Source organism: Lampetra fluviatilis, chromosome 5, assembly GCF_964198595.1.
Source record: "Lampetra fluviatilis chromosome 5, kcLamFluv1.1, whole genome shotgun sequence".
In the NCBI taxonomy this organism is placed as follows: domain Eukaryota; kingdom Metazoa; phylum Chordata; class Hyperoartia; order Petromyzontiformes; family Petromyzontidae; genus Lampetra; species Lampetra fluviatilis.
Genome location: NC_136279.1, coordinates 8897496 through 8912058, shown reverse-complemented (window position 1 = coordinate 8912058; position 14563 = coordinate 8897496). Strand labels below are relative to the sequence as shown.

The window sequence follows — 14563 nt, the reverse complement described above, 5'->3', positions numbered from 1 at the left end:
CTGAGGAATAGCAGATGTGGGGTTGGGGGGCAGGAGCGTGAAGAGAATGGCATTTACTCGCACGAGAGCCTCAAGCGTTTAACCTAATTCTCGCAGCACTCTCTTTGCATATAGGAGGAAGTAGGCACGAAATGATTCGCCCAAACAGCGGTTCGATTAACTGTGTTGCGATCACATTCAAGAGTTAATTATGTTTGTGTCGTTTGTATTATTTGTATTTGTTTATGTCTAGTTTGCACAATTTTGTTAGCTCATCGTCATCATTGGGCTATGATCTATTCGCCAAGTTTCATAAGCTTGATTTGCCTAAAAGGGCAGAGCGGTGGTGCAATGGTTTTCATACGACATCACAAATCTCGACGACCAGGCTCTAATCCCCAGCTATGGCAAACGTCAGTGAAGAACCAGCACCCTAGGTCACCTCCTTCGCCAACCCACACTGACCAGCATGGTTAAAATAATCCCCACGACTAAAACAGCATACATCATATAAATAAACGTATATGTGTATTCATAATTGATGACTTACCCATTAGCGCAAATGTAATACGACCAGACACATTTGCACGTAAAACACAACTCCGAGCGACGCGACCGCCCTCCCCCCTCGCGTCCGTCTCGGCGCGGGCGCCCAACCTGCTCGTCGGGCACGATGAGGGGGTGTGTCGACTCCTCGCCCACCGAGGGGAGGCGCGCGCTGCCCACCGACGGGTGGCGACTCGACGGGTGCGACGAGCTCTCCTCGTACGACATCCGCCGCGGGTACTGCTGCCCGTAGCCCGGAGCTGGCAAGGACCGCGCAATGCAGGGAAACGGGACAACGGAGAGACACACGGGGGTGGGGTGGAGAATAGGGAGAATTGGGAATCAGAGGAGTGACAAGAGAGAAAATTGGACACAGACAAATAGGTAAACAAATGGATAAGAGGAAAAAGGCATACACAGAAAAAGATTGACATGTACCACAAGAGAAAACAGATAAGAGACACAGGCGTACAGACAGACAGATAAGGGACATGATGGTAGACAGACATTCTTATTTAAGGAAACGTGTCTGCTTGGTCAAATGAGGGAGCAGAGCTAATTTCCTTTAACTGTCCAGTCAGCAGGTCGCAATAACACATTCCTATAGCAGTTTATGTGTGTGCAGTGGATATACAAGTGCGCACGTGCGCTTGGTGTGTGTGCGGTGCATGCGACTGATGCGTGCGCGCACAATAGCGTGCGTGCATACTGCGTGTCTACATGTATGTATCTATGCGTACTGGTGAGGGTGCAACTGTGTGCATGTGGTACATGTGTACACTGTGTGTGTAGCCATGTGTTCGTGCACACGCGGACTAGTGGGTGTGTTTACTCTGTGTGTATATGCGCGTATGTGCATGTGTGTTTATCTTGCGTATGGGGAGCGGTAGTGTAGCGGTAAGCACGCAGCGCTACGAACCCGGTGACCCGAGTACGATTCCCGCTTACGGCCAACACCAATAAGAATTATTTGAACTGGTCATGGGCCTCTCCTAGGTCGACTCAGCCTCAAATGAGTACCTGGTGTGGTGTCGAAACGTCAGCACCGGGGAGACAAAAGCGGCCAGGCATGGTGTTGACCACCCAACCCCCTTAAGCGCCGTGGCAGCCTTCATAGGTGCTTGTTAACAGCATTTGCCCCAGGATCTTTGTGTGTGCGCGTGTACTGGCGTGTGTGTGTGCGCGAGTGTGTGCGTGCGCGTGTACTGGCGTGTGTGTGTGTGTGCGCGAGTGTGTGCGTGCGCGTACTGGTGGGCGTGCGCGGCGTACGCGGCAGCTCGGACTCGGCATGCGAGTGCAGGCGGTCTCGCGTCGGCTCCTCGCGCACATTTATCCGGTTGCACTGCATGTTCTCCTGGAGCAGGTTGAACATCTCCTCGGCGCGCGCGCACTTGAACGCGAAGATGCCTGCACGTGACAACGGGGGGGGGAGGGCGAGGAGACGGGGAGAAGAGGGGATTGGTGACTGTGCAAGACTTAAGTTGCTCTGTTTTTTATACAAAGTGTTGTACTTCCCCTCCCCCCCCCCAAGTGACACTTCAATTCTGCTATGAGTCTCATGTTGTAACGAGGATAAATCTCAATTTAACCGTCACATATTCTTGGGTATTTGGGTAAAGTCATGTAGATAGGTTTAAAGAAAGTAATAAAAAATAATAAAAAAATAACTAAAGACTACGACGTTTCGATCGCAACACAAGCCATCGTCATCAGGAGAAAAACTAGTGGGAAAGCTGCTGTGCCTCAGCTCCAACATGCCTCAGCAGCTTTCCCGCTCTTTTTTCTCCTGATGACGACTGCTTGTGTTGCGATCGAAACGTTGTAGTTTTTTGTTATTTTTTGTTATCTTTATTATTTTCTTTGAACCTATCGACGTGACTTTGCGGAAAGACCCAAGAATATGAATTCCTGCAGTCACGAAAGCTTTAAGTCAAGATTTAACCGTCACAGTTACTCGTGATAGAGAACGGCCTCTAGAGGAAGATCACCTCTCAGAACTACTTCCGATGTCCCTTCAGTCACCTCTAATCCACACTAGGTAATGCTGCTGCACCTTCTCACGTGCGTCGCTCTAGAGCTCGCCACATAGAAACACCCCAACAGGATTTTAGTCTCGAGGAAGAAGCCTAACGAAGTGGAAAAAAAATCTAAGCTCACGCTTCCCGAGACATATTCAAGACTTCACACCACAGTCGTGCTGCTGCAGCCCCCCAAACTCCCCCGCCGGCTCGGTAGCACGAACGCCGAGACGTCGCCAAGTGCCGTGGCGTGTCCTCACCTTGCCCCGTCTGGCAGCGCCGGCCGCTCTCAAAGGAGAAGAGGTTCGAGTCGTAGCCGTAGCGGCGCAGGCAGGTGTACGGCCACCGCACTGCGTCCCGCTTGCGCGTGTGCAAAATTATCTCCTGGTCCGTGATCTCCATGATGCCCGACTCTAATTCATTGCCGTCGTCGTCGACGTTCTTCACCTGAAGAGTTTTGCGCGGTAGGGGGAAAAGGGGCGGGGAGAGTGAGGAAGGAGCAGAGGGCAGTGGAAGAGGTACAATAATAATGATAACTACACGTCACGATGTTTGTATATTATTAGTGTTGTTGTGACGAGGTGCGGTAACTACTCAGAGGGTTGGGCAAGTTTTTGACGAAGCTGGGATGACTGCAATAATTGAACACTGGAGCACTGTCCCAAACAACGATGGTTATAGATGCAAGCGCACCAGTCTATTGGGTGTGACTGAGCTGTGATGGGCTTAACTTGCACGTGTGGGGAAGTGGACGATCACTGGATGAGCTACAGAATTACCACCCTTGCTCACGATTGATGGGATTTGCATGAGGGGAGGGGAATGATTCATCACCCCAGCAAATGACTAATTGCTTGCTCACCATTGGTCGATTTTTTTTCACGCTTTTCGAACCGTGCACTGAGTTATTATTTGGAGCAATTAGGTAGGCAGCCTGATGTAATGGTTTAGGGTGGAGTTGCTCTCCCATTGGCTAGCTCACCTGGTGAAAGCAAGTGGAAGGTCTGTGGTGTAGGAGTTCTGAATAGAGGTGAGTAGTGTGCTCCAGGGCTCCAAACTGAATTTTAGAACCCGAAAGTACAACAAAGGGCATGGTAGGAAAAAAAAGTGTGCCAAACCCCTGTTAAATCTGAATTATGTTGGTGTATTGTGGGGACTTGGAAGGCTATCCAAAATCAAGGTGCCTGGGGATGGCGGAGGCAACCTTGCCTCAAAGTATGCGGAGTTTGGGAATGTGCTAGGGGTAGGCGTGAGTTTGTCCGCGCTAGGTTGCAATTTATCGTGAGTTTTTTGGTAGAGCCACACACAGCTCAGCATGGGTACGTGCAAAAATGAGCTTGCTGACCAAATTGCACAACTGATGCCGGCAATGGATACTAACGACACAGTTGTGAGCATCATTCTTGCCCCCACATTTGTTTGTTGGAGGGAGGCTCTGCCTCGAACTGCCCAAGCACACCCTTCAGGAGCCTCTTTCACAGGGGCCGGCCGATCTTGACGGCGCCGGTACCGGCGGTTGCAAAACCACCACTCTCCCACGCGTGCATTCACACGCAAGCTCTCTCACCTTAAACTTAGTGGGGTGGTTGTCTGGTTCATCCCTCTCAGCACAGCTGCTGCAGCTTCCCATAGCTCCAACATGACAACTGGCAGAGGGGGGAGAGAAGAGGCAAGCAGTTCAGCACGACGGTCTGCAGAAAAAGGAACCCGATGCACCTCCAGCAAACGCCAGCAGCGCCATATACACACCAACATACGTGCCCATGTGGTTATAACAAGAGTAAGATGGTTCGTGTGCTGTGCTAAGAACCCGTCAACCTGCGTCCGATTCCCGGGCACAACCATACATCACCCAAAGCCTGACCAGCAGGGTGAAGCATGGCCTAACAACATCCATGACTGACACAACATTGACAAAGCGGTGTACATTACTTGTTGACCTTTGGGAGGCCCAGGTGTGATTTAGATATCATTCACCACTGATGTTAGCGGTGGCCAGGAACCAAACGTAGGTGGCTGGATTCACTGCACAATGCGCTACCACTATAAAACCGACACACGCACTACGCGCACTCATCAAAGGACCACTGATGCGGGTGACCTCTACAGTACCGCGTTGGTTTTTGCGGTTGTACTGTGCTTTGTACGGCATTAGCAAGTTCCCAGCACGTGCAGCACAATGTCAGACATCATGCCCGAACAGCACAACCTGAAAACACATAGGAGGGCTCGCCAGTGCCCCCATGGTCTTTCCCTGAGACCCCTGTCTGGATTCCATCTCTGTGACCACCTTGTGTGCAGACAGGGGGAGCCCTGGCCAAACAGCCAGAGCCTCACAGGCACGTGAATGTCGTGGCTCAACTTTACCTACTGGCTCTGCTTTCACCTGACTCACAGTGTATTTTCGCTGTAAGAGGTTTGCTTTTATTGTTATTGAACAATTTTAATATGCAACCTTTTCTTTGCTCCGACTTGCCCAAAACGCTGCCAAGGGATGCCATTTTGACATTTAATTAACCTACTCGATGAGTGATGGGTGTGGTGACGAGCTCCTGTGATGCGGCGCTTTGGGAGGCAAGGGTTGGTGAATCACACACATGTGGGACCCACAAACCCAATGGGCCATACGGTGACCAGGAGGTAGTCGGGCAAGCTCATTTGAGTGTTATCTTGTCATGAGTGGGCTCTCTACTGGTACTCCAGATTATTCACAAGATAAACCCTCATTCATGCAATTTCCCAAACATCCCATTGCAGGACTCAACGAGGCTTTCCTGGTTATACCCCGTGATTGTTACATCGCGTAATTTAGACGGTGTTGCTTCTGATGCTGATATGAGGCAGTGACACGTTCCTTAAGGTAAACACTATCGGCAAATTTCGTATCTGACATCAAACAATCAATAATCGAACAAATCACTTCCCTTTCTCCACTGAGCAGTGTTATTTGAGAAATAAGTGAAAAACGTTTATTGTCGAGTCGAATGTCCCTAGCATTGACCAATCGCTGGCCACTAGGTGGCGCACGACTCACTGTGATGGCGCCGACATGAGACAAATGGAAGTGGAATTTAATTTGAAGACGTTGAAACAAGAAAGCTGAAAATGTAATCTACTTTTGGGGCGTGGAGTCCTTGGCACGGCAAACAAAACCAAAGGTAACACAATACAAATAAATATATTTGAAATTCTTGCACAAATGAACGTGTATTGCATGCCACTAATAGTACTGATTTCAAGCGGAATACATCTTAACAACGAAGAGATTAAGATATTTTGAGGCCAAGGCACATGAATAGACCGATTAGAATAAGTCTTAGATTACTAGAAGACATCTTCCTTATTAAGCAATGGGCTACAGAGAAACACACATCTACGTCCCTATAAGAAGAATATTAATGTGAACGTCAGTCGGTCACTCACAGCATTTTGGATATATTTTTCCCAACGGGAACGAGGTCTCATTTTGAGTGTAAGGAGCTAGGCCCCAAATGGTGTTGATCAGCTCAACATGATCGATGACCTTTGATGCAAGTAAAATAAACCCAAGACAAAATACTTTCTCTATTCTCATTGCAATGAGCACTGTGTCACACCTCATGTACAAAGAGACCAGGTGGTGGAGGGAAAATAATATAATGAGGCTACAGGTTATAGGGTTCTGCGCAGTTTTGTTCATGACTAGTAGTTGAAAAGTAAACAAAACTTAATTCCTTCCATAGCAGACTCATCACCACAGGCTGCACACATACCCCTCTATATTTATACCAGTGACTGAATATATATGGTAGCGGTACCTCTACCATAGTTGTTTATATTTCCATCGACAAACAGAGGAGGAATGCCAGAGAGAAGAGTTGAGGGGCTAGAGGTCCGGGGGCCACAGCATCCAAAATAACAATAGCAGCCATTTTTGTACGAATTCGGAAGACAATAAAAAACCCTTCAATATTTCAAGAACCGCAGTGCATGTGAATTACAAGACGGTGGTTCTTAAGCAATATTTAAAGAGCCGAATGCGGCTCCGTGAGTCTAAGGTTGCCGACACCCTGGGCTAGGTGGTGGTGTGGCGCTGGCCGTTGCCATGGGGCGCACAGCCCGGCTCAGCCCGCTCAGCTCGTGCTGTTGACTGTGCCGCTTGCCGCTTGCGCCCCGCTCTTTAAACATTAACTTGCGGGACAATCCTTACTACCCCCATTCACCTCTAGCCATCGCAAACAAAAAAAACACACACACACACACACTGGGTCCTCCTCCACTCTCACCAGCCTGTGTGTTTGATGTTTTACATTTCGGTTGTGCACGCTAATGCTTTTTTTTTCCTCTCACTTCATTATAACGTGTCATCAATCCCAGAGTAAACCAGACACCTCAAAAATATTTTTGTATTTCTCAAGTGGTATCAAATAAAGCCTGTAAATCCATTAATCCATTTAAAAAGTGATAAAGAACCTCAATGAACTATTATAACGTACGGCCCAAATAAGTCCACTGCTGGATGAAAATATCCTTTCGTCACGGAGGGGTTATATGACCGTACTTCACCACGCTGGATTAGATGTGGGTGTGTGAAGAGAGAGACGTGTGCTTGGTTAGTTCAGCGATCTCTTTAGCCACTTATGTTTGCCGAGGCCAGGAATCGAACACGGGTCGCTGGGTTCACAGTGAAACGCACACACCATTGCACTACCACTCCACCAATGATCTCTTGCTCGAGTCTAAATAAATTACAATTTAGTTACCAATAATAACATTTGTTAGGGTTATGAAAACCATCTTAATGGCATCTTAATGGGCTCTTTGCTAGTTTCAATAATTGAAATACATTTCAAAACAAATAACTGGCCTTTTACCCACAATATATTTGTAAAATAAAGGAAGAGGATTCAAGGTTGCCCAAACAAGAGTATGAAGTTTCGATTTAAAAAAACATCACAGTCATGGGTGTCATTATGATACTTGTGATGTCAATGTAATAGCACTCGTACATTTCAATGTCAATGCAGTAGCGCCACAATAACAGGGCATCTGCCAATGATTTTAATGTTTTTGTTTCTTAAAGCTTAACTCATGGTCCGACCACTCTGCACACACTGCCTAGCTACTGGGCGTATCTGAAAGATAAGAGCTGTTTGTATTTTGGATTGCGTATTATGTTAGAATTCTCATTGGGACTTACCTGCTTTAAATAAAGAAAATCTTATCTAAATATCCACTTAACAGTTCTCTGCCCTGTGTGCATTTCAAACCATTTTGAAGCCCCATTTCAATGAGCTCTACTTACCTAACACTTCATTAAAAAGTTAGTCATTTTCTTTAACATACACGGTGGTGTAGTGCTCGTTGTGAGAGCTGTGAATGGAAATGTTTTCATCTTATGACTTCTTGTCACCACCAATGGCACATTTAGATTTTAATGGTGAGATTTTTTTCAACAAGGTAGAAGAGCAGGCTGGCACAAGACTACTCTCCTTCAAATATAACCTTATTTTGGCTCGTAAAGTATTGAACACTGCCACTAAAAGCCAAGATGAAACTAAATAAATAAGCATTCAGGTACTGGCACGCTCTAGTGACTTCACTGTGGCCTGTGTTGTTGTTTTTACAGCTCCATCACGATGTGCAGTGCACACTGGGTAAAAACACTCCTGCTACTTCACTGTGCAATGCATGCTGGGAACCGGCATTACAGCTAAAGTATGTCAATCAACCACTATAGCAACATTTCCATACGCAGTGCATGATAGGAGTTTTCAATGCAGTTACATCCCTACTCGTGGTACATTATAGGTGGCCATATTAGGCACACACTAGATAATGTCAGAGTTTGGTCCAGGATCTGAAACGCTTCGCTGTAATTTCAGAGGTGAATAACAAGGTGTTTTTAATATATATAGTTAAAACATTTCATTGCTGTATTTCTGCAAATTAATATTGTTTCTGGTTAACTAAATACGAGTTCCCAATTGTCGTTTGGGTTGTGTCTTCCTTTAATAAGGGAGAATGAAGAAAAGTAAATCACCTCAAAGTTTTCGTCCAGACCAGGAGTAGTCAACCTGTGGCTCCAGAGATGCGTGCAGCTCTGTACGGACCGCTTCGCGCGTATGTATTCACATGCACTGCGGCTCTTGAAACATTGAGTTTTGTACCGATTTCGAAAAAAATGGGCCTTCTTGTTATTTTGGTTGCAGACCCCTGGTCCAGACTCACAAGGAACATGGTGTGTGGCAGCCGTCTGGTCTGGCTCTGCAGATCTATGCTGTTTGCAGGCACTGTCAACGTCGACGGGCTCATAACTCAGTAACCAGTGACCCGACCCTCGGGATATCAACATTCCACTGAGTTTCAATTGTCAGAAAAAAATCTAGAGCATTAAATGAAATCTCTACGGCAACATTACTCGTTTTTTATATAAAAACGCTGCCTATTTGTTCCCCGATTGCCAGTTGTGCCTCTGTGGGTTCATTCGCAAAATGGAAGCAAATATGATTTCTCATGATAATATCTGGGACATTTTGAAGGATAATTCCCTCTTGAACATGGCCCATATTTAGTGCTTGATATAATTTGGGTGTGGCGACTTGCACTTGCAATCCAGTGCTTTTGAGTTGGGATTGGTGGATCGCACAAAGATCCTCGTGTGCTATGAGACTCCAAACCAACTGTGATATGAAGGGGCCAGGAGCTGGCAGTACAACAAATGGGCTGCAGTACTGCGCCTATCTGGAGAGACTTGAATGTTATCCCCTCGTGTGCGTGGGCATTTTCTGAGTACTCCAGTTTCCTCCCACACACAAAAAAAACTCAGTAAGGACTTGGCTGAACATTCCAATGCAGGCTTTTCTGGATAAACAAAGGACATTATTATTATATTCACCACTGAACCTTCACCCTACCACCCTTATAGGGGTGTAATTTTAGAAATAATGAGTGCGGAGAGTTAATATTTACGGGCACTTACTAAATCGCTCCCGACTACACCCAACGGAACAGCAAAACAAGCTCTGGACAGTACAGTCAGTACAACCAACAGTCTATTAGTGCCAAAGTGTCTCTACGCTCAAACGAACATTGGAACGGCATTCATCTCTGTTGCTGGCCCCAATTCCGTCATGGAAATTTCACATTTCCATGGAAATTCCACATTTCCATGACGGCAGTCAGCCTCCTAAATGGATTGGTAGTGTTGACTTACCACAATGATACTTATTTGATCAATTCCCCCCAGGCCGAGCTCATTCAACTGGGATTGGAAATTGTACCTTGCGAGCTGCGAGTCAAGTTTATGAGCCAGTGTCACCCAGCTGGAGAGTCGAATAAACATGATGTAGAATGCATACAAAGATCCCCCGTATAGCCTTAACAGACTGTAGGGGCAAGTGCTGTTAGCGAGCACCTATGAAGGCCGCAACGGTACACGAGGGGGTGGGTGGCCAGCACCACGCCCGACCGCCTTTGTCTCCCGAGTGGTGATGTTTACACACTGCACCAGGTACTCATTTGAGGCTGAGTCGACCTAGGGGAGGCCCACGACCGGTTCAGATAATCGTCACTGGTGTTGGCCGTGAGCGGGAATCGAACTCGGGTTGCCGGGTTCATAGCGCAGCGCGCTAACCGCTACACCACCGCTCCCCACATAATGCATCCACACACATACACACACACTAACATACACACACTCGCACATACACACACACTAACACACACACACCTTGTGAAATGTACACCATCTGTAAAATATGCATATGAAGAAGTACTGACATCGATCCCCAACTCAATCATTGGCTTCAACAGACTGCTCGCAAAAGTACTGCTAGTGAGCCACGATGGGAGGTCACGCGACACACCTGCGGCTCCGCCACCACATGCTCCTGCTGAACACACTTTCCCACCTCACCAGATGATGCCCATTACCCGTCACGTAACAATTCATCCATTAAAAACAAACTTTGAGCGAAAGGGAACGTGCATCCACACACGTACAAGACCAATTCTTTCCATTTGTGCAAACGTGTGCATTTTTTTACTTTTAATCCCAAGGTTGGACTTGAGTGAGATGATACAAATTACGTCGTACACATGAGAGAGACCGTATGGAGAGATATTATGAAATCGGTACGAATTCAACCGGGGTCACAAAGGTGACAGCTAATAGAAACATGTGCTAAACGAGTCAAAGTTTGACGGGAAAAAACGACAGCACAAATGAGACCAATAAAAAAAAATCTATTCTTGGATTAAATCATGACAATTCATCGAATTTCAGTGAGAGAATCGTTTCAAATGTGTATTTATTAAAGGGATCAGCCAACTGCTGCTGGAGATAAATCAACCAGCCTGGGTCGTAGGAGATATCCAGGCAGTGACTGTGGCGTAACACAGTAGGGGACCTCACAATCCAGGTTGGCGAAAGCCGAACGGCATTTTTATTTATTTATACCACCCCCTCCCCATCCCCTATGTTTAGAAAACACCCCGCTTCTGCGGTTGAACGACAAAGTTTACATAAATAAATCGGATGAATATGCACATTCACTGGCGTTTCACCAAGCCACGCTTAGAAAATGTAAAAATAAATTAGAAATGGTTAGCTCGAGAAAATAACGTCAGGGGAGCTAATACAAAAGAGCGCTCCGCATTTAAGGAATGAGACTCTGTGGCTTGTGGAGCGATGTGCACCGACTATTCAATTACCCTAATGGAGCAATGATTTAATTGGTGGGTACTGATGGACGGAAAAATCATTGGTAAAAAAAAAATTGAACAATAATAATAATAATTTAATTCTGATTTTCTGCACGCGCTACCTGCATTCGTAATGACGTTGCTACATTAGGTAATTGAATACAGTGTGATGTTTGTTTCCATCAAAGAAGCCCAGTTCTATAGAGAGCTATTTGTATCTTAACGGATCCTCAGCTGGTCAAGGAAAGTCTGCATTCTTGCATCAGGGACTCGTCTCTTTTAAAGGGTACCACAGTCTTGACAGCAGCTAATGCTGTGCAGACATGCAGCCTCAGCAGCTGGTGTTCATTTTACAGGCAATGAAAGGATGAGGAAGATGATAATGGGGGGCGGACATTTAAAGATGCACGGATTCATGTGTTACAATCCACTTATTAAGCTCGCTATTCACTCACTGACTAGTGCACATGAGAATCAATTATTTTTTATTAACATATTGGCTTGGGGAGGCTTTCATCCATCAGAAGATTGATAATAGCTGATAATATATGTAATAGTCATGCGAATGCTGCAGCCACTAGAGGTGTTATATTCCCAGCAAAGTAAAACAATTTATTATTGAATCAAATTGTGAACCTGGACCACGACGATTTGTTGGCAAACAGTGACATGTCGCATCCAGTAATAGGGTTCATCAGTCAACCACAACAAGCGACTGAACTCACGACCGCCCGCTTGGTAACCTATTGCGGTAATACTGTCGCGGAAGAATACGACAGTAAAACTCCAGCTAGCCAAATTAATTGGGGGGAGGCCCTGGTCAGACTAGCTGACAAGTCCGGCTTTCTACGATTTAAATTAAAACGCATGTTATAGAAAAAAACCCAACAAGTCCTCGCTTAACGCACCAGTGTTCACCAAACGCGTTTTCGCTATAACGCGCTTCTACTATTAGGAAACACTTTTCGCATACCGTGGAACACACGGCCGCTACAACGCGGAAGGAACCCGTCATAACGCGTGGTCTACAACGAACTGCTTTCTTGAGCTGCACGACTGTACGGTAAGATACAGTGCGCGGAATGATACAGAAACGCGGCAACTTACCATCAGTTATTCGTCCGACCATCTTACTGTGTGTGCGTACAACGTATTTCGCCAAACTTTATTATTTGTGGGGAAATCAGTTTCGCATAACGCGGTACTTTTCAGGAACACATCTACCGCGTTAAACGAGGACTAGGTAGTAAGTAACGCACGATATTGGTGTGCAGTGCGTGTACTGTTATACACCAAACAATACAAAATACTTTCGGTACATGTGCGGTGTGCGCTATGCTGTACAGTAATGTCCATCTGTCCGAGGTGCACCACATCCCCACATCTCCCACCCCTCCCTACCATCCCCCTACTCCCATACCTCACCACTAATGCATTGCAGCAGGTACAATTAATACGTAATTACAGTTTAAACAACACAAAGTGTAACAAGTTCTCGTGCATTACATTATACATTGTATATAACATATTCTAAAAGATATAGCAAGTCATGTCATTTACTATATGTTCTTGCATTTAAAATGTTGAAGATTTGTATTATTATTAGCCGACATTGGTGCAGCTAAATGTGAAATCCGACTATTCGAAGCTCGGCAAGCCGGGGTTTAACTGTACATATAAAGTGCTTGCCATCTAAGCATTTAGAATCTACAATGGAAGCAAAATAATAGTTGAAAACAACAGACTGTTACCCTATACGACGTATCATTAACGTACAAATATATTTTAGTTCATGGATCTTTATGTAACTAGCTATTTACTGTGCTGGCAGGTGGCCAGGTGGCAGTACAGCAAGTGGGTTCAAGACCCGTATTGCCTGGAGCTTGAGATGTAATCCCCTTTCATGTAGAATGGATTTTCTCCCAAGCACGACATACAGTTCCTCTACGATGCAAAACAATCAAATAAAAGTAACTGATCAAACATCCCAATGCAAGGATCCTCCTGAAAAAATACGTGTTGAGACTCAGCAAGGCTCTATCTGGATAAAAGTAGGTAATGGCTACACATTCATAACTGCAAACGTGACTGGGTGGCGCTGCAGTTAGATCACCCATCTCAAAATCGTAACTTTGAGTAAAAGTCTTAGTCGGATGATACACTCAGCCGGACATCACTCCAGGTTCATAAGTACGCACTTTATGGGAAGCCAATAACATTGTTAATCCTATGGAAAGATGGTGGCCTCCTGTATCCAGGATGGTTTTCCTGGCCAAATAACTATTGCTGTTATTATAGCAGTTATAAAGAGCATAAACACACGGTTGTGGTGTGGCTGCTCTCCCAGCAGGGTCTCTGTACAACTCCCCCAACCCTGCATCACGAATAACGACATCGGGTAGGGGGCAGGGGGGGTGAGTGGCTACAAGGTAGCCAGAGAACAGCGCATGCCGCCCGAGATCTCTCAGCCAAAGCCGAACAGGCAGCGTCGCATTGCTGGCACTGGCTTAAAAATATATAAATTCAACACTTGATTGCAAAAAAACTGTTAAATGAAAGAACGCAAGTGTTCCACGCGCTGGCCGGTTGACTGAGGCCCTTTGTGCACCGCCGGCCGTGGGGCTGGCAGCCTCCCGGGCGTCCAGGCAGGAGCCCCCCCCCCCCCCCCAGTAATTGTCACCCTTGTGAGCGAGTAGTTCAGCTGGCAACGCACCCAGCCATTAGGGGCTTAATCAACCTGTGTTAGGCCTTGAGAAAGGCCTGTATTAGGGCTTTGTGGCTGTGCGTTAGCAGGCAAGTGGTTGTTTGTGGGTGCGCGTCATATTGTGTGTAGCACTGGGCAGGGTGAGGGTAGAGGTAAAGCGATAGGGAGTATGGTAAGCTCGCGTTGCGGGCCGCGGGAGAAAGCGGCTGGTGTTGATTGCAAGGCACACACGGGCACCCGCACACACGATGCGCAACACAGGCGGGTTTCACAGTTAGCGCTCACAAGGGCAGGAGGCAGCCAACTCTGCATTTACAACTTCGTTTTTCTGCCACCCACTCTAACCGCCAGCCCACCCGCCCATCCGCCCACTCACCACCCTCCCTCCACCACCACCACACATTGCATCCTTTCATAGCCTCTGGTAAATTTATTTTATTAAGTGAGTGCGTGTGTGTGCGTGCGCGCTAGTGTGCTTTTTTTCCACTGCAAGCGGTGGCGGGGTCATGTAAATCCCTGGGCTGCAGGGAGGGGCGGGCATGCGAGGGTGGGGTAACTCCCTCGCGGAATCCACTACGCGGACGAGAGGGCCCGGCATGGGTTGAAAAGCGAGCCCCGCTTTAGTCCCATG

The 14563-nt window shown here is 46.7% G+C and overlaps 1 protein-coding gene across 2 annotated transcripts in view; it reads right to left on the bottom strand.

Annotated features, from left to right (window-relative positions):
• The window catches only part of LOC144932512 (fibroblast growth factor receptor substrate 2-like), a 34724-nt gene that overhangs the window by 6162 nt on the left and 13999 nt on the right, over positions 1-14563 (bottom strand). Inside the window, exons 2-5 of one of the 2 annotated variants that reach the window (XM_078856668.1) lie at positions 4111-4189; positions 2804-2990; positions 1774-1932; positions 637-785 (exon numbers count right to left, since the gene is read on the bottom strand). In XM_078856668.1, the coding sequence (XP_078712794.1) occupies positions 637-785; positions 1774-1932; positions 2804-2990; positions 4111-4173 (558 nt within the window). In that variant the 5' untranslated portion in view covers positions 4174-4189. The remainder of the gene's footprint in view (positions 1-636; positions 786-1773; positions 1933-2803; positions 2991-4110; positions 4190-14563) is intronic. The other variant, XM_078856669.1, reaches the window with a different exon arrangement.